This window comes from Pseudophryne corroboree, chromosome 10, assembly GCF_028390025.1.
Source record: "Pseudophryne corroboree isolate aPseCor3 chromosome 10, aPseCor3.hap2, whole genome shotgun sequence".
NCBI lineage: Eukaryota > Metazoa > Chordata > Amphibia > Anura > Myobatrachidae > Pseudophryne > Pseudophryne corroboree.
In genome coordinates this window covers 376,844,196-376,864,553 of record NC_086453.1, presented here as the reverse complement: position 1 = coordinate 376,864,553, position 20,358 = coordinate 376,844,196, and the positions used below count along the sequence as shown (strand labels likewise).

Sequence of the window (20,358 nt, the reverse complement as noted above, 5' to 3'; positions counted from 1 at the left end):
GGTTGTGTGAAGTGTGGCAGTAATGTAGAGCAGGTTGTGTGACGTGTGGCAGTAATGTAGAGCAGGTTGTGTGGTGTGTGGCAGTAATGTAGAGCAGGTTGTATGACGTGTGGCAGTAATGTAGTGCAGGTTATGTGACGTGTGGCAGTAATGTAGAGCAGGTTGTGTGACGTGTGGCAGTAATGTAGAGCAGGTTGTGTGATGTGTGGCAGTAATGTAGAGCAGGTTGTGTGACGTGTGGCAGTAATGTAGAGCAGGTTGTGTGACATGTGGCAGTAATGTAGAGCAGGTTGTGTGACGTGTGGCAGTAATGTAGAGCAGGTTGTGTGATGTGTGGCAGTAATGTAGAGCAGGTTGTGTGATGTGTGGCAGTAATGTAGAGCAGGTTGTGTGACGTGTGGCAGTAATGTAGAGCAGGTTGTGTGACGTGTGGCAGTAATGTAGAGCAGGTTGTGTGATGTGTGGCAGTAATGTAGAGCAGGTTGTGTGACGTGTGGCAGTAATGTAGAGCAGGTTGTGTGACATGTGGCAGTAATGTAGAGCAGGTTGTGTGACGTGTGGCAGTAATGTAGAGCAGGTTGTGTGGTGTGTGGCAGTAATGTAGAGCAGGTTGTGTGACGTGTGGCAGTAATGTAGAGCAGGTTGTGTGACGTGTGGCAGTAATGTAGAGCAGGTTGTGTGACGTGTGGCAGTAATGTAGAGCAGGTTGTGTGGTGTGTGGCAGTAATGTAGAGCAGGTTGTGTGACGTGTGGCAGTAATGTAGAGCAGGTTGTGTGATGTGTGGCAGTAATGTAGAGCAGGTTGTATGACGTGTGGCAGTAATGTAGAGCAGGTTGTGTGATGTGTGGCAGTAATGTAGCGCAGGTTGTGTGACGTGTGGCAGTAATGTAGAGCAGGTTGTGTGACATGTGGCAGTAATGTAGAGCAGGTTGTATGACGTGTGGCAGTAATGTAGAGCAGGTTGTATGACGTGTGGCAGTAATGTAGAGCAGGTTGTGTGACGTGTGGCAGTAATGTAGAGCAGGTTGTGTGACGTGTGGCAGTAATGTAGAGCAGGTTGTGTGATGTGTGGCAGTAATGTAGCGCAGGTTGTGTGACGTGTGGCAGTAATGTAGCGCAGGTTGTGTGATGTGTGGCAGTAATGTAGAGCAGGTTGTGTGACGTGTGGCAGTAATGTAGAGCAGGTTGTGTGATGTGTGGCAGTAATGTAGAGCAGGTTGTATGACGTGTGGCAGTAAAGTAGCGCAGGTTGTGTGATGTGTGGCAGTAATGTAGAGCAGGTTGTGTGACGTGTGGCAGTAATGTAGAGCAGGTTGTGTGACGTGTGGCAGTAAAGTAGCGCAGGTTGTGTGACGTGTGGCAGTAATGTAGCGCAGGTTGTGTGACGTGTGGCAGTAATGTAGAGCAGGTTGTGTGACGTGTGGCAGTAATGTAGAGCAGGTTGTGTGATGTGTGGCAGTAATGTAGAGCAGGTTGTGTGATGTGTGGCAGTAATGTAGAGCAGGTTGTGTGATGTGTGGCAGTAATGTAGAGCAGGTTGTGTGATGTGTGGCAGTAATGTAGAGCAGGTTGTGTGATGTGTGGCAGTAATGTAGAGCAGGTTGTGTGACGTGTGGCAGTAATGTAGTGCAGGTTGTGTGACGTGTGGCAGTAATGTAGAGCAGGTTGTGTGATGTGTGGCAGTAATGTAGAGCAGGTTGTATGACGTGTGGCAGTAATGTAGTGCAGGTTGTGTGATGTGAAGTGTAATCCTGTGCTTTGTGTGTCATAGTAGTATGTGAGCGTTGGGTTTCCCGCCTCTGCTGCTGCTGGGAATAGCATGTAAACAGTCCGTGCTGGGGGCCACATTCAGCAGCTGCAGGAGGTCAGGAACGCCCGGGGTGGGCGCATTGTCTCTGAGACGGCGGATTATGTGGGAGAGAAGAGCGGAACACAGGCTGTCAGTAGCTGCATTGTGTGACTGACAGGCTTCGTGTACAATGAGTGCAATTACTGCCGTGTGCGCGGCGTGCCTCTGCTGTTCCTGCACAGTATTAGGCTGAACGTACAATGGGGGTCATTCCGAGTTGATCGCTAGCTGCATTTGTTCACAGCGCAGCGATCAGGCTAAAAAACGTCAGTTGTGCACATGCGGTGCAATGCACACGCGCGACGTACAGGCACAACGAACGATGTAGTTTCACACAGGGTCTAGCGAAGCTTTTCAGTCGCACTGCTGGCCGCAGAGTGATAGACAGGAAGTGGGCGTTTCTGGGTGTCAACTGACCGCTTTCAGGGAGTATTAGGAAAAACGCAGGCGTGGCTGGGAGAACGCAGGGCGTGTTTGTGACGTCAAAACAGGAACTGAATGGTCTGAGGTGATCGCAAGCGCTGAGTAGGTTTTGAGCTACTCTAAAACTGCACAAAAAAATGTTGCCGCCGCTCTGCGATCCTTTCATTCGCACTTCTGCTAAGCTAAAATACACTCCCAGTGGGCGGCGGCATAGCGTTGCCACAGCTGCTAAAAACTGCTAGCGAGCGATCAACTCGGAATGACCCCCAATGAGTGCAATTACTGCCGTGTGTGCGGCATTCCTCTGCTATTCCTGCACAGTATTAGGCTGAACGTACAATGAGTGCAATTACTGCTGTGTGTAGGCGTTCCTCTGCTATTCCTGCACAGTATTAGGCTGAATGTACAATGAGTGCAATTACTGCTGTGTGTGCGGCGGTCCTCTGCTATTCCTGCACAGTATTAGGCTGAACGTACAATGAGTGCAATTACTGCCGTGTGTGCGGCGGTCCTCTGCTATTCCTGCACAGTATTAGGCTGAACGTACAATGAGTGCAATTACTGCTGTGTGTGCGGCGTGCCTCTGCTATTCCTGCACAGCATTAGGCTGAATGTACAATGAGTGCAATTACTGCTGTGTGCGCGGCGGTCCTCTGCTATTCCTGCACAGTATTAGGCTGAACGTACGAGTGCAATTACTGCCGTGTGTGCGGCGTGCCTCTGCTATTCCTGCACAGTATTAGGCTGAACGTACGAGTGCAATTACTGCCGTGTGTGCGGCGTGCCTCTGCTATTCCTGCACAGTATTAGGCTGAACGTACAATGAGTGCAATTACTGCTGTGTGTGCGGCGTGCCTCTGCTATTCCTGCACAGTATTAGGCTGAATGTACAATGAGTGCAATTACCGCCGTGTGCGGCGTGCCTCTGCTATTCCTGCACAGCATTAGGCTGAATGTACAATGAGTGCAATTACTGCTGTGTGTGCGGCGGTCCTCTGCTATTCCTGCACAGTATTAGGCTGAACGTACGAGTGCAATTACTGCCGTGTGTGCGGCGTGCCTCTGCTATTCCTGCACAGTATTAGGCTGAACGTACGAGTGCAATTACTGCCGTGTGTGCGGCGTGCCTCTGCTATTCCTGCACAGTATAAGGCTGAATGTACAATGAGTGCAATTACTGCTGTGTGCGCGGCGTGCCTCTGCTATTCCTGCACAGTATTAGGCTGAACGTACAATGAGTGCAATTACTGCTGTGTGTGCGGCGTGCCTCTGCTATTCCTGCACAGTATAAGACTGAATGTACAATGAGTGCAATTACTGCTGTGTGTGCGGCGGTCCTCTGCTATTCCTGCACAGTATAAGACTGAATGTACAATGAGTGCAATTACTGCTGTGTGTGCGGCGTGCCTCTGCTATTCCTGCACAGTATAAGACTGAATGTACAATGAGTGCAATTACTGCTGTGTGTGCGGCGGTCCTCTGCTATTCCTGCACAGTATTAGGCTGAACGTACAATGAGTGCAATTACTGCCGTGTGCGCGGCATTCCTCTGCTATTCCTGCACAGTATTAGGCTGAACGTACAATGAGTGCAATTACTGCTGTGTGTGCGGCGTGCCTCTGCTATTCCTGCACAGTATAAGACTGAACGTACAATGTGTGCAATTACTGCTGTGTGTGCGGCGGTCCTCTGCTATTCCTGCACAGTATAAGACTGAATGTACAATGAGTGCAATTACTGCCGTGTGCGCGGCGTGCCTCTGCTATTCCTGCACAGTATTAGACAATGTACAATGAGTGCAATTACTGCCGTGTGTGCGGCGTGCCTCTGCTGTTCCTGCACAGTATTAGACTGAATGTACAATGTGTGCAATTACTGCCGTGTGCGCGGCTAATAAAATGTTGCAGTGAAAAATCGAAGACTTGAATTCTGCGCGCTAGCCCGGCTAACGCCATCCTGGGAGTGCAGTGGTGCAGTATGAAAAGCCACATTCACAAATATCAACACGGTTAGTATTGTAAACACCAGAATGTCAGCATACGGGTTTTTGCAGATTTAAGCCGGTATTCAATTAGCCCCGATAATTTTTATCTTGTAATAAACGGAAGACTGGTCATTATTGCGCCATTTACTTAAATCCCTTTTCTCTAACTTCAGAGAGGATACTGGGGATCCATTTAGTACCATGGGGTATAGACGGGTCCACTAGGAGCCACGGGCACTTTAAGACTTTGACAGTGTGGACAGGCTCCTCCCTCTATGCCCCTCCTACCAGACTCAGTTTAGAAAATGTGCCCGGAGGAGCCGGTCACGCTGAAGGAAGCCCCTGAAGAGTTTTCTGCATTTATTTTTCTGTTTATTATTTTCAGGCAGGACTAGTTGGCACCAGCCTGCCTGCTTCGTGGGACTTAGGGAGGCAAGGGGGGATGACCCAACCTCTTGAAGGGTTAATGGTCCCGTTCCCCGCTGACAGGACACCTGTGGGAACCATTCGCAAGCCCCACCACGGCGCGCGTACATTCCCCTAACAGAGCCAGAAGAGTGGTGAGTACTAAGCCGGCGTCCTGGTTAGCGGGTCGCGGGCCATTATGGCGGCATGAGGGTACGCAGACGCACAGCTTCTGAGGGGGCGCACTAAGTCTCAGTACACAGTACCCACACTGGCAAACACAGACTTAAAACGGATCTGACTCCATTTTAAGCACTACATTACCTCAGTCAGTATAAAAAAAGAGGGAAGACCGCGCGCCATGGAGGGGGCGGGGCTTCACTATGAGCGGATCCAGCAGCTCACCAGCGCCATTTTCCCTCTGCAGTTGACACAGACGCTGACTGACAGCGGTACCAGGGGATCATAGCAGGGGGGGAGCGATTATTTGTGTACTCAGTACCCAATCTGGGTACTTAGTCTGCGACCCGGCTAAGCTTGGCATTAGCAATAAGGGCACTGTGTGCTGGTTCCATACTCTGTGTCTCCCTGGAATGCTTTTTGTGGGTTAATTGTGCTTTTAACCTTTTCCCGTGTGTGTGTATTCACACTTACAATATGTCAGACAAAGAGTGTGTTTCATGTAAGGCAGAGTGTTCCTCTTCCCCGGGGGCTCACTACCGTGTACTCAGTGTAGTGCACCGTCCCAGGCTAGCGAGGCTGAACCAGCATGGCTGGATTCCATTAAAGGAATGATTTCCAATATTTCTACTAAACTGTCCCACAATGAGAAAGAGACGCAAATCTTAAGACAGTCTGTGGATGAGTTTATGAACAGAAATTCAGTCCCCAAACCAGCGTCTCAGACCCCTACCATTTGTCCGCAAAAACGTACTCTGGCCCATATCCTGCAGTCTGACTCTGATGATGTAGGGTCAGACATGGGGGAGGGGGAGGTGGATTCAGAGGTGGGAGGGGGGGGGGGCAGGACGCTGCTCTGTCACAGGGAATAGAGGCGCTTATAAAAGCTATCAGAGACATTCTGCAAATTCCTGATAAGGTGACAGAGGAGAGTGAGGAATCTTATTTTTATGTAAAAAAAGATATCCTCAGTCACTTTTCCTGTGTCAAAGGAGCTGAATACCCTGTTTGAAGAACCGTGGGTTAATCCTGATAGGAAATTTCAAATGCCTAAGAGGTTTCTCTCATCCTTTCCTTTTCCTCCTGAGGATAGGAAAAAATTGAAAAATCCACCGATAGTGGATGCATCAGTATCCAGACTGTCACGGGAAATAGTATTGCCTGTCCCTGGTGCAGCTTACCTGAAAGACACGGCTGATCGTAGAATTGAGACCACACTCAAATCATTGTACTCAGCTGCTGGGGTGGCCCAGAGACCCACTATAGCATGTGCGTGGATTACTAAAGCCATTGCTAAATGGTCAGGTAACCTCATTGAGGGGTAAGATTCCTTATCTGGGGGGGGGGGGGGGGGGGATTGTTTTACTCCTGCAACATATACAGGACTCTGCAAACTTTATGGTGGAAGCCGTAAAAGAAATAGGCTTGCTTAATGCACGCACCACTGCTATGGCAATGTCAGCACGCAGGGGCTTATGGCTATGCCAGTGGACTGCTGATGCGGACTACAGGAGAGGCCTTATTTGGAGATGAACTGGATAAATGGATCTCCAAAGCTACTGTGGGTAAGTCCACGTATCTTCCTTCTGCAGCTCCCCCAACTAGGAAGGCCTACTCAGTTTCCAATTTGCAGTCCTTTCGGACAGCCAAGTTTAAGGGCAAAACCAGAGGTTCCTCTACAGCCACCAGAGGCGCTAGAGGTAAACCACGTAAACCAGCAACTGCCGGTTCTCAGGAACAGAGCTCCAGCTCTTATTCCTCAAAGCCTTCAGTATGATGGTGGACCACTATGCCTGGAAGACTGGTGGGTGGGAGCCCGGCTAAAATTCTTCAGTCACATCAGGACAAGTTCATGCCAGGATCCCTGGGTCATAAATCTTATTTCCAAGGGCTACAGACTGGAGTTCCAGGAGCTCACACCTCACCGATTCTTCAAATAAGGTTTACCAGTTTCACAGGAGGCAAGAATAACTTTACAGGACGCCATTCAGAAACTGGTGCAGACTCAGGTCATTGTTCCACTTCCACCTCAAGGGGTATTATTCCAACCTGTTTATAGTAACGAAACCAGACGGTTTGGTAACACCAATTTTGAACCTCAAGTCGTTGAACCCATATTTACGAGTGTTCAAATTCAAGATGGAGTCTCTGAGAGTGGTAATCTCAGGTCTGGAGGAAGGGGAATTCCTAGTGTCTCTGAATATCAAGGATGTGTACCTTCACATTCCGATCTGGCCGCCTCATCAAGCTTATCTACGGTTTGCACTGCAGGACTGTCACTACCAGTTCCAGGCCCTGCCATTTGGTCTCTCCACGCACTGAGGGTGTTCACCAAGGTGATGGCAGAGATGATGCAAGCAGGGAGTGAACATAATTCGGTACCTGGACGATCTTCTGATAAAGGCGCCATCCATGGAGAAGTTGTTGGACTGCATTGCCCTCTCAACCTGACTACTCTGGGATCACGGGTGGATTCTGAACCTTCCGAAATCTCACCTAGAGCCAACACGGAGGCTTCCATTCCTGGGGATGATACTGGACACAGAGTCGCAGAAGGTGTTCCTTCCGTTGGAAAAGGCATTCGTAATCCAGTCGATGGTTCAGGATGTCCTGAAGCCAACCCGGATATCGGTGCATCTGTGCATTCGCCTTCTGGGGAAAATGGTAGCCTCTTACGAGGCGCTTCAGTACGGAAGGTTTCACGCAAGACCTTTCCTGCTCAATCTGTTGGACAAATGGTCCGGATCGCATCTTCACACACACCAGAGGATCCGTCTGTCGCAAAAAGCTAGGATTTCTCTTCTATGGTGGTTTTAGACTTCTCACCTAATTGAGGGTTGACGGTTCGGGATTCAGAATTGGATTCTGCTAACCACGGATGCAAGCCTCAGAGATTGGGGAGCAGTCACCCAGGGGGTGCAGTTTCAGGGAAGATGGTCAAGTCAGGAAGCTGTCCTTCTAATCAACATTCTGGAACTCAGGGCTACATACAACGCCCTTCTGCAGGCATCATATCTTCTTCGAGATCAGGCCATTCAGGTCCAGTCGGACAATGTGACGGCGGTAACGTACATAAACGGACTCCTCTGGGCTGAAAAACACACTGTGGCGTTGTCATCGGTCTTCATTCCAGGAGTGGACAACTGGGAAGCAGACTTCCTCAGCAACCACGACCTGCACCCGGGGGAGTGGGGCTTTCACCTGGAGGTGTTCAGGTGCTTGACACATCAGTGAGAATATCCACAAATCAACATGATGGCCTCTCGTCTCAGCAAAAAGCTCAAGCGGTATTGTTCCATGTCGAGAGACCCAAAGGCAGTAGACGCTCTGATGACTCCATGGGTCTATCAGATGGTGTACGTGTTTCCTCCACTTCCTCTGATCCCAAGAATTCTCAAAAGAATAAAAAGGGAAAAGGTTCAAGCAATGCTTCGGACTGGCCAAGAAGGGCTTGGAACGCTGACCTTCTAGAGATGCTACTCGAAGATCCGTGGCCTCTACCTCTTCGCGAGGATCTTCTGCAACAGTGTCTGTTCATCTATCAAGACTTACCACGGCTACGTTTGATGGCATGGAAGTTGAATGGCTGACTTTAGCCTGGAGAGAGATTCCTGACAAGGTCATCCCGACTATGATCCAAGCCAGAAAGGTGTAACGTCTAAACATTACCACCGTATTTGGAAGAAATACATCTCTTGGTGTGAGAGAAGAAAATATTCTACGGTGGAATTTCATCTGGGACGTTTACTGCTTTTTCTGCAGTCAGGTGTGGATGTGGGCCTACGTCTGGGCTCCATAAAAGTCCAGATTTCGGCCTTGTCCATTTTCTTTCAGAAACAATTGACTTCTCTCCCTGAGGTCCAGACGTTCTAGAAAGGTGTTCTGCATATCCAACCTCCCGTTGTGCCTCCCACGGCACCTTGGGATCTCAATTTGGTGGTGCAGTTCCTCCAAATGGACTGGTTTGAACTGTTACAGGAGGTAGACGTAAAATATCTTACGTGGAAGACTGTCACACTGTTGGCCTTGGCTTCACCAAAACGTGTGTCGGAGCTGGGGGCGTTGTCTCACAAGACCCCCTATTTAATTTTCCATGAAGACAGAGCTGAACTTAGAACTCGTCAGCAATTTCTTCCAAAAGTAGTGTCTGCATTTCACATCAACCAACCTATTGTGGTTCCAGTTGTTACCGACACCTCTGCTACTTCAAAGTCTTTGGATGTTGTGAGGGCTTTGAAGGTGTATGTGAAGAGAACAGCTCGTCACAGGAAATTGGACTCGCTGTTTGTTCTTTATGATCCCAATAAAATGTGGTGTCCTGCTTCGAAGCTTATTCCACGGCAGGATTGCCAGTTCCAAAATCTGTACAGACCCACTCTACTAGGTCGGTGGGTTCTTCTTGGCCGGCTGCCCGGGGTGTCTCGGCTTTACAGCTCTACCGGGGAGCTACTTGGTCAGGTTCGAACACGTTTGCTAAGTTCTACAAGTTTGATACTTTGGCCTCTGAGGACCTTCAGTTTGGTCAATCAGCTCTGTAGGAACCTCAGCACTCTCCCACCCGGTTTGGGAGCTTTGGTACTTAATGGATTTCCAGTATCCTCTAGGACGTAAGAGAAAATAGGATTTTAATTACCTTCCGGTAAATCCTTTTCTCGTAGTCTATAGGGGAACTGGGCGCCCGCCTGGTGCTTCGTACTTCAGCTGTTGCTGTTCCTGTTTTTAAGTTTGGTTAGCATGGCTTTCCTCTTGTTTGTGTGTGCTGGCTGGGAATCTCACCACTATCCTTTTATATCCTTCTCTCAAAGTATGTCTGTCTCCTCGGGCAGAGTTTCCTAGACTGAGTCTGGTAGGAGGGGCATAGAGGGAGGAGCCAGCCCACACTATCAAATTCTTAAAGTGCCCATGGCTCCTAGTGGACCTGTCTATACCTCATGGTACTAAATGGTACGGACTACGAGAAAAGGATTTACCGGTAGGTAATTAAAATCCTATTTTTTTGTCCAGGATAAAAATGTCCCATTTTTGTTCGACAGCACATGGGATCTGGGATAAGTATCCGGACCCATGTGTTCCCCTGAGGCACCCGAAGCATAGGGCCTTATTCAGCTCATTTAAAAATGCAATACGATTGCATTTTCCCATTGCCCGCACCAGTGCGCACGCACAGAGACTGATCTGCACAAGCCAGTAAATGCGACCGCATCACATTGAGGCAAACGCCTCTGCGCGTTTGCGGGGAGGTGACGCGGCATTGCGGGGGCAGGTACACAGGCGGGTCTGGGCTGTTTTAGCGGCGCCCGCGTGAAGTCACACCGATGCAAAGCAAAACATGGCGGTGGTGCAGGTAGGGGGTTACCCTTGTTTTGTGGGGTCAGCAATGCGATCGCAACTGAACTGCGACCGCATCGCTGATGGCCATTAGCATGCGACTCTAGCCAGTTGCAGTTTTGCTAAATTAGCAAAACTGCAACTGAAACTGCATAGGGTCCATAACCCCCAATAAGTGCCGGGTATCGGGGCTAATTGAATAGCCCCCGGCGAATCAATTTACCGCAGCTAATTGAATCCTAAACCTAACTCTAACCCTAAACATAACACACAAATGTATTGCTGACATTCTGGTGTCGACTTATCAACACATTTGTCAATTTAGACATTTTTCTCGTTGACCTTACATCCATGTTGGCATTCTGACCAGATACCGCACTACATGATCTGACGGCACTACGGTATGACATCCTTCCCGATACACCTGGCCCCACAGCCAAACATCGCATGTATCTGTAACCTATTTCTGTCCGATAAATGGGTAAAGCATCCTCTGAGGTACCCGTTGGCCAAATGTCTCTTCGCTGGGCCTTAGAACCTGCGTCAGACTGCCGACGTAAGGGGTACTGTCTGCACGGTGGGCAGTAGCGAGCGTTTACTAGATGGGCAGAGGCATGATTTGGTCTCCGGCAAACACCCGTTTTCACCATCAGAATGACTTATGTTATCCACTTTTAATGAGTAGACCTTAAAGCCAAAAAATACATGTTTTTAGGTTAGGGGTACAAGTCTTCAACGTGCACCCATTATGTGACTACAGCCACAAATTGCATCATTATACGGCTTGCTCCTGACCTCTTGTTTATGCGAAAGCCGTCACCAAGCCCAGCCCGCCTCCATGAAAGCGGAGTGCGCAGGGGTGTGATGACGGAACACCAGTCATGGCACGTACTTGCCTCGCCCTCTTGATGATACGAACATTTCATCATTTTCACCCTGATCGTCCTATTACGAAGCCACAACATACCTCTGTCCCTGGTGGCAGGGCTGGGTCAGGCGAGCGCTGTTATGGCGCACTGCTTTGCAGCGATATGAGGTTACTGCGGATATCTGTAATCATTTACGGTACAGCAGCGGGTGCATTATTCCTTGTTACACAAGACGGACACCGAAGTGATGACATTGCAAATGGCCAACTCTAAGCGATGACATAGGAGCTTATTATTATTTGTACAGGTGGCGTTATATTATACAGATATTATTTACAGGCATTTATACATGTAGTGACGGCATTGGCATATGGGTGAATTACTGATCTGGTCATTCTGAGACTTTGTATCGTCTGTAACGAAGTTTCAAACCTGCCGTAGTATAACAGAAGGAATCATCCCAAGGGGCATATGTATCAATCAAACCTTGGAGAGAGATAAAGTCCTATCCAATCAGTTCCTAACTGCCATGTTACAGGCTGGGTTTAAAAGAAATGACAGGGGCTGGTTGGTTAGTACTGCGTTCTAGGGGCAGATGTATTAACCCGGAGAAGTGATAAACGCAAGGTGATAACGCACCAGCCAATCATTATGGATTTGAAAAATGACAGTTAGGAGCTGATTGGCTGGTGCATTATCACCTTGCGCTTCTCACTTTTTTATCCCTTCTCCAGGCTTAATACATCTGCCCCATAGTTACTAAGCCTTAGAGAGAGATAAAGTACCAGCTCCTGATATTTTTCAAACACAGCCTGTAACATGGCAGTTAGGAGCTGATTGGCTGGTACTTTATCTCTCTCCACGGCTTCATAAATAGATCCCTTTATCTCTCTCCAGTTTCTCTCTCTCCAAGCTTTGATACATCTCCTCCCCCCCCCCCCAGTGTTAGAAGGATCTATCTCCAGTATTTTCTAGTGTGCTGTACTATCCCACGTGATTGACAACCGTGTTGTGTTCCCGCAGATGCGAAATACCCGGAAAGTGTCGGTGTGGCCGGTGGCGTTTGTCGGAGGACTGCGGTACGAGTCGCCCAAAGTCAACGCTGCCGGAAGAGTTTACGGGTGGAAGACGGTGTTTGATCCGCATAGACCATTTGCAATAGACATGGCTGGCTTCGCCGTCAACCTGCGGCTGATCCTGCAGCGGCCACAGGCGTATTTCAAATTGCGAGGAGTGAAGGGAGGCTACCAGGAGAGCAGCCTGCTGAGGGAGCTGGTGACCCTGGCCGACCTGGAACCCAAAGCTGACAATTGCACGAAGGTAGGCGCTCGGCTGCTTCATGTGCCTACGGGCCGGGGCAGGAGCGGGCACCAGGTTGTACGCCAGGGAAGGGCTTTGTAGCAGCATTTGCAGAAACTCGCAGATGGGCACCCGCCAATAGACAAAGCCACGGGCTTTTCTGCAGCCACCTCTGACCTCTGGTCTCATGTCATTACTATATGGCTAGTAGCTGTATTCGCACATAGGGCCTAATTCAGACCTGATCGATGATGTGCAAAATCGTACAGCGGGCCGATTATCGAACGACTGCGCTTGCGAACGGATCATAATGCACAGGCGCGAGGCCAAACTGCGAAAAAATCCTGTGTCTTTTTTGATTGCTAGCCGATTGGCAGGAAGCGAGCGTTTGGGGGTGGTAACTGACCGTTTTCTGGAAAAACGCAGGCGTGCCCAAGCGTTTTCAGGGAGGGTGTGTGACGTCAGCTCCGGCTCCGATCAGCCTGATTCTTTTGCACTGTAGGAGTAGGTCCTGGGCTGCGCACAGACTGGAAAAATAATTCGATGGTGAGTTGTGAACGGATTTGCAGCTGGCCAGCGTTTTCAAAGCTTTTCGCACAGCGAACGCAGACTTGCACGGGCGGATATTCACTCTGTCTGGGCGGCGACTATCCGATCGCAGACGTCTGCAAATCCATAGAGGAGCGATCAGGTCTGAATTAGGCATCATAATTCTGACGATGCATCATTGGCAGATCCCCCATCAGTGAATCCAGGCCGGGGGAGAATCTCCACGTAAGAGGTGACGTTGTGGGTTTTTGTTGTCTCTGTTATGCATGCAGCGGTCACTGACCTCGTTATTGGTGGCTTTTCCAGATTCTGGTGTGGCACACGCGGACGGAGAAGCCAGTGCTGGTGAACGAGGGCAAAAAAGGCTTCACAGACCCCAGCGTAGAAATCTGACAACGGGCCTGCGTTGGTGAGTAGACGCCTTCGAGCGGGGAAACATAACAACAGGGGTTAATAAAGCATTGGGGGTCATTCCGAGTTGTTCGCTCGTTGCTGATTTTCGCAACGGAGCGATTAAGGCAAAAATACGCATGCGCATGGTACGCAGTAGATTTACTCACGTCCGAACGAAGAATTTTCATCGTTGAAGTGACCGGAGTGTGATTGACAGGAAGTGGGTGTTTCAGGGCGGAAACTGACCGTTTTCTGGGAGTGTGCGGAAAAACGCAGGCGTGCCAGAATAAAACGCGGGAGTGTCTGGAGAAACGGGGGAGTGGCTGGCCGAACACAGGGTGTGTTTGTGACGTCAAACCAGGAACAAAACGGGCTAAGCTGATCGCAGTGTAGGAGTAAGTCTCAAGCTACTCAGAAACTGCTAAGAATGATTTATTCGCAATTCTGCTACTCTTTCGTTCGCAATTCTGCTAAGCGAAGATACACTCCCAGAGGGCGGCGGCCTAGCGTGTGCAATGCTGCTAAAAGCAGCTAGCGAGCGAACAACTCGGAATGACCCCCAATATACGGTAGGTGGGAACGTACGGTAAAATTAAATACAGACACATGAGACCATTGTGGACTCTTGTATGGAGAACCTCTGTGGACAGAACACAGCGGATAACGGGCCGCACGCAGGGCAGGCCCCCAGATACACAGCGTGAGGGATCCTTTATTCCCAGCGACGGTCTGCTGCGTCCTGCAAATGCCGCCACGTCTACGGGTTGTCAGTGATTCTTTTCAGGTTGTCATCCCGGATCATGTTCTGTCTCATGTGAAATACGGTTACCGCATTATGCATGAATGGCAGGAGACGCTAATTCACATTACCATAAATCATCATGGAAGGGGCGGGTGGGGGCTGCTTACTGGAGACAACACATCCATCAGGACATGGCTCCCGGCGTTCCCCTCCATCGCCGCATTCCACCGCTGGGGTTTTTACAGTGTATGTTATATCTAGAGGGAGGACATCGCTCATCCCAAGAATCGGATTAGAAATCGCTTTCTAGGTATCGCAAAGGGATTAATCAGGCCATCCAGGATCATTATTTATGGATCCATTCGTCGCTCGTCCTTTGTCCCTTCCTCGTCTCCCTTCACACCTCCAAAAATCATCAGCTCCTTCGGTCGCCAATGTCGCCTTTATGCAGGTGATATGCCTCCCCTCTCTGGGGCCAATCCAGTTAGGTGCGAGTTGTCTTGTGCGAGCTGCGAGTTCCCGTTTTTTTCTCCAGTTCCAAACTGGCATTACTTCTTTCGGAGGAAATAAACTTTTTCGCACCCTCGAGGGTGTGAAGGATAGGGAGAATCTTTATTTTAGGGTACAAATGTCAGGACTTGCTTCAGAACACCTTTGACACCTCCCTAATGACTAATTAGGCAATTGTGAGTCTTCAATTGGGCCAATAGCTATTTTTGGAGGTAAAAAAAAAAAATGGCCTCAAATTACCCCAAATCAACTTTTTCATTAGATTATGCACCTCAATTTTATTTAAGGGATTCATTTAAAAAAATAAATAGCTTGCTTTTTTACATTTTTTTTTTTACTTATTATTATTTTTTAAATATTTGTCGCCTCATATTACCCCAAAAGCACCTTTTGTAAGTACATGAAATTCATAAGCTTTTTACATATTCCTTTTTAAAAATGAAAATGCAAAAATCGGTCATTTGACACCTTTTAAAAGCGCCCAGTACTTTCCTTATGCCCACTACCAGCCTTCTATAGGACACTGCTAACTAAATTGGAACTTTTGGGGGGTCCAGGAAGGTCTCCACACCTTTTCATGCACTGCGCTCAGATTACATTTAGTAGAACATTCGCACACCCTCACTGTGAGTACCGCGAATTGGCATTGCTAACTGAATTAGTGAATTATCGGGTGCGATCATTTGTGCGGTCTAAGAGCCTAATTCAGGATTGATTGCAAAAACAAAATCTTTCTCTAATGGGTAAAACCATGTGCACTGCAGGGGAGGCAGATATAACATGTGCAGAGAGAGTTAGATTTGGGTGGGTTATTTTGTTTCTGTGCAGGGTAAATACTGGCTGCTTTATTTTTACACTGCAATTTAGATTTCAGTTTGAACACACCCCACCCAAATCTAACTCTCTCTGCACGTGTTACATCTGCCCTCCCTTGCAGTTTGTCCTTTAGGGGAAAGATTTTGCTTTTGTGGTCAACCCTGAAGTAGACTCTAAATTTCATAAAACAAAAACTTTCACCTAACTGGATTGACCCCAGTGACTGAGACACTATGCAAATGATTGGGACCTAACAGCCGGATCTCCCTCGTCTTGTCCTAATTTAAAACAAAGAGGTCCTTTCAATTACGGTGGTAGGTTTTCTCTCCTGAAGCACCAGGTGCCCTCTTGTCTGCTCAGTAACATATGTTGAATCCTTTTATTCCTCATAAGCAGCTCTGGCTCCCTTGCCCGCTCCGCCTGCGGCCGCCCACTCCCCTGCATGCACCCTCACCCTAGCTGTACCCCTGGACACTGTGCACAGTAGGAGGGGACTCCGGCAAGGGTAGCCGGGAACAGTTTGTCAGTCAGGCTCAGCGCACCACTTTCATCTCAGTGGGCACCCTCAACACTTAATTTCAGTGCGGTTCTGGTCAAGAAATGGGTAGGCAGTGCTTGTGCTGCCAACAGGACATTGGCGCAATGGAGAAGGAGCCACTTCAGGGCTGTTGCCTAGAGGCAAGCACCTCCATTGTCTCCAGGAATTCTGCTTCTGCCCACTTCCTTCAATCACCTCCTCCGTGGTGACCTCCCCTCACACATGCCTCCAAGATTTCTCCCACTCTGTCCTTTTCTGGTAACCACTCCCTCGCCAAATCAGACTTTCCTACCAGTCTCATCGCCTTCAAAAGTTGACTCAAAACTCACCTTTTCTCCCAAGCCTTCAATCCCTCCTCTTACCTCTCTGCCCTTGCCTTCCATTCTCCCCAGTTTACCCTCATGCTTTTCACCCCTCCCCATAGTTTGTCTCATGGGCAGGTCCCTCATTCCTATGTTAGGCCCCAGCGCTATCCTTGCTTCAAGTGCCTCCTAGTCCCTTTCAGTGACTCTGTTTCTGTACGCTGGACCTTCATTGCGTACAGGCTCAAAATTCCCTCTACTGATAGAATGCCATGTCAGGCCAAAGTGTGTCTAGTGATGGACTGCCTTGCCATGCCAAAGTGTATATTCCATGCACTGAGAGAATGCCTTGTATATTCCCTGTACTGATAGAATGCCTTGCCCCGCCAAAATGTATATTCCTTCTGCTAGAATGCCTTGCCACGCCAAAATATATGTTCCCTCTACTGATAGAATGCCATGTCAGGCCAAAGTGTGTCTAGTGATGGACTGCCTAGCCACGCCAAAGTGTATATTCCCTGCACTGACAGAATGCCTTGCCGCGGCAAAGTGTATATTCCCTGCACTGATAGAATGCCTTGCCACGGCAAAGTGTATTTTCCCTGTACTGATAGAATGCCATGTCATACCACACCAAAATGTATATTCCCTCTACGGATAGAATGTCTTGCCACGCCAAAATATATGTTCCCTCTACTGATAGAATGTCTTGCCACGGCAAAATATATGTTCCCTCTACTGCTAGAATGCCTGCCACGCCACACCAAAATGTATATTCCCTCTACTGATAGAATGTCTTGCCACGCCAAAATATATGTTCCCTCTACTGCTAGAATGCCTGCCACGCCACACCAAAATGTATATTCCCTCTACTGATAGAATGTCTTGCCACGCCAAAATATATGTTCCCTCTGCTGATAGAATGCAATGCCACACCAAAATGTATATTCCCTCTACTGAGGGAATATACATTTAGGCGTGGCAAGGCATTCTCTCTACTGATAGAATGCCTTGCCAAGCCAAAGTGTATATTCCGCCTAGCAGTAGACTGCCTTGATACTACAGCTGTGCAGGTTTGGAATTACTTGGCTCTTTTATCCAAAGTAGAGCAAGTTCGGATTTATCCAAAACACGAGAGAGCGGATAGCCAATAAGATACCGTTTTTGAGATCCGTGTAAAACAGAGTAAATCCGAACCTGCACATCTCTACTTGATACACCTAATTGTATATATTGTCTAGCGATGGAAGACCTTGACATGCCATAATTAATATTCTTCATAGCAATGGAATACCATGCCACTCAAAATTTTGTATTCTGTATTTTAAGTGAAGGACTAATTAATTTAGTAGCCAGTCACATGGTCAACTGTTACCATGTTGACTTTCAAAATGATGACATCTGGAATGTCAACATAGGGTTAGGCATGGCCGGGAGGATTAGGGTTAGTCTGTGGGGAGAAGTTAAGCTGCAGGGGGATTGGCGTTAGAGTTGGGAACTAGGGGGGAGGGTTAGGAGTAAAAAATTGTCAGAATATTGCTCCATGAGAGGTCACTTGAAGAAGACTTAGAAGACACAACTGCCGCCGCGATCAGTTATGTGACCACTGGGCCATGAGGTCACCATTCTTTCATGTCATCCACAGAGACACGATGAATGTCGGCACCCTATGCATGTCCACATTTCTATCATGTTGACATGACTATGGACAACCTAACATACCATACTCGTTAAATTAGATGTTGATGCCTCAAAGCTTTGGTAAAACAACCAGTTGTTGCCCAGCTTCCCAATGTCTTGTGGACCACTAAGCGGCGTCGCACGGCCCGAGTAACTGTACGAGATGTGCCAGTGGCCTTTCAGACTTGTAACCAAACACTGACTCACAATCATTATCACCATGGCAGACCGGAAACAGAGAATATTTCATTGTGTGATATTATGGCTGGCTGATAACATGTCCTCCTCCATCTCTCTTTACCACAGGAGCTGTTTGCTTGGTACTGTCCGCTGTGTGGGCCTCTTCTGCAGCAGATGAACTATGAGAGAAACTATGGGGGCTCGTTCTCCGGCTCGAGCATTCCCCGCCCTAGAGCTTGCACGGGATTCCATGTGTGTTATATTTTCCAAGAAGCACAGCACATGTGATGGAGAAAATGTTGGAGATACAGCGATTGAAGGATGCTGCCTCCTCTTCCAAAGGATAATAAACCCCCCCCCCCCCCCCCCCCCCCAAATAAAAGTCTTGCTTCAGCATCTTGCTTGACAATGACAAATATGACCTCGGTGATGGAATGAAAGCCCAACGTGCTGTCCTATTGTCTCCCATTTCTTGCAGTCAGGTGTGGTGTTAGAGTACAGAACTACCATACATCTTCATATCCACAGAACGCAAAGCCGTTACGTCGCTCACCTGCAGGCGGCGGCGGCTCAGCCAGGTTCCTCTGCTGCCACCCGCTGGTCATTCCCTTAATTAGATAAATTCATCACTGTACCTAGACTTTACCCGCCCACTGTAAATAAACATAAAGGATGAGACTCAGTGCACCTCCAACCTCACATGAGGTTCTAAAAACTCCATGCACTGAAAAAAAAATGAAGGATTCTATTTACCCTAAATCTGTCATTTTACAGCATATATTTGCAACGTATTTTTATACAAAAATTACTTTTAATTGACAACACATAAACAAAATAATGGTCTCCAGTGTAATTAAACAGTGCTCGGTCAGACCACACACGTACAGAATACAAAGGTATAGCTTGGAAAATAGCCCTTGTGATATTTCACAGCAAGTATTGAACCGAAAAGCTTACCCCATCATGCAGTAATGCGGACAGCTTGTACACACTGCCCCCTTCTGGCTACAGTGATGAATTATACTTCTATTAGAGCAATATAATTGATGCAGAGATTGGTTAGGAGAAGTACAGTTGCAGAACCTATCCGTGTCTGTTCCCCAGCAGAAGGAACCTGGGTTACAGAATGATGTGCAGTCGCGGGACCCATCGTTCTGCAGATGATTCTTGTTCACATGCCCTGAGAAATGCACTTAATGACAATGAAGACGATGCAGAGAAGAGGGAGCACTTATCAGAAAGAGAAAGGAATGTTGTGGCCCTCTTACCCCCTTCCCCTCTCCATGTGCCACTTCTCCTGCAGATACAACAAGCTGCTGTTTTTAAACAATTACAGTATTTTCTTTTAAGGAACGAGATTTGTTTTTTTTGTTTTTTGCATATTTAAAATGAAAAAAAAAAAAATTGAATGTTTGTGAAAAAAAACAACAACGAACCAACCAACCACGTGTCACTCAGGTGTTTCTCTTCTATTCAGCATCGCTTCCGCATGGCGTTATTACGGGACAAACAAAGAGGAAAAACTTCTCTTACCCCACAGGATTATGATTAATGAAGCTCTAGGGACCATATAGATGTTTCTCATTGAGGAGATTTTAGGACTATCGTGTAGATATACATGTATAATACTGGTTACTAGTGACTGGATAGGCCGCACTCTGTGATGTCACTGGCTTCTAGTGACTGGATAGGCTGCATTCTCTGTGATGTCACTGGTTCCTAGTCACTGGATAGGCTGCACTCTGTGATGTCACTGGCTTCTAGTGACTGGATAGGCTGCACTCTCAGTGATGTCACTGGTTCCTAGTGAATGGATAGGCTGCATTCTCTGTGATGTCACTGGTTACTAGTGACTGGATAGGCTGCACTCTCAGTGATGTCATTGGTTACTAGTGACTGGATAGGCTGCATTCTCAGTGATGTCACTGGTTCCTAGTGAATGGATAGGCTGCATTCTCTGTGATGTCACTGGCTCCTAGTGACTGGATAGGCTGCACTCTCTGATGTCACTGGCTCCTAGTGACTGGATAGGCTGCACTCTCTGTGATGTCACTGGCTCCTAGTGACTGGCTAGGCTGCACTCTCAGTGATGTCACTGGTTACTAGTGACTGGCTAGGCTGCATTCTCAGTGATGTCACTGGTAGGGTTGCCACCTCATCCCTTTAATCCTGGAGACCTGTAATTTACACAGGTTTTGTGGCTGATTAAAACAAGTTGGAATGCAGGCTTGAATTTAATCAGCCACAGAACCTGTATTATTCATAGGTCTCCAGGATTAAAGGGATGAGGTGGCTACCCTAGTCACTGGT

At 48.1% G+C, this 20,358-nt stretch overlaps 1 protein-coding gene across 3 annotated transcripts in view; it reads left to right on the top strand.

Annotated features, from left to right (window-relative positions):
* B3GAT1 (beta-1,3-glucuronyltransferase 1) overlaps window positions 1-19,501 on the top strand; it is a 98,947-nt gene extending 79,446 nt beyond the window's left edge. For all 3 annotated transcript variants that reach the window (XM_063943805.1, XM_063943803.1, XM_063943804.1), the window contains 3 exons: window positions 12,063-12,359; window positions 13,194-13,296; window positions 18,175-19,501. In XM_063943805.1, the coding sequence (XP_063799875.1) occupies window positions 12,063-12,359; window positions 13,194-13,280 (384 nt within the window). In that variant the 3' untranslated portion in view covers window positions 13,281-13,296; window positions 18,175-19,501. The remainder of the gene's footprint in view (window positions 1-12,062; window positions 12,360-13,193; window positions 13,297-18,174) is intronic.
* Window positions 19,502-20,358: the final 857 nt, after the last annotated feature.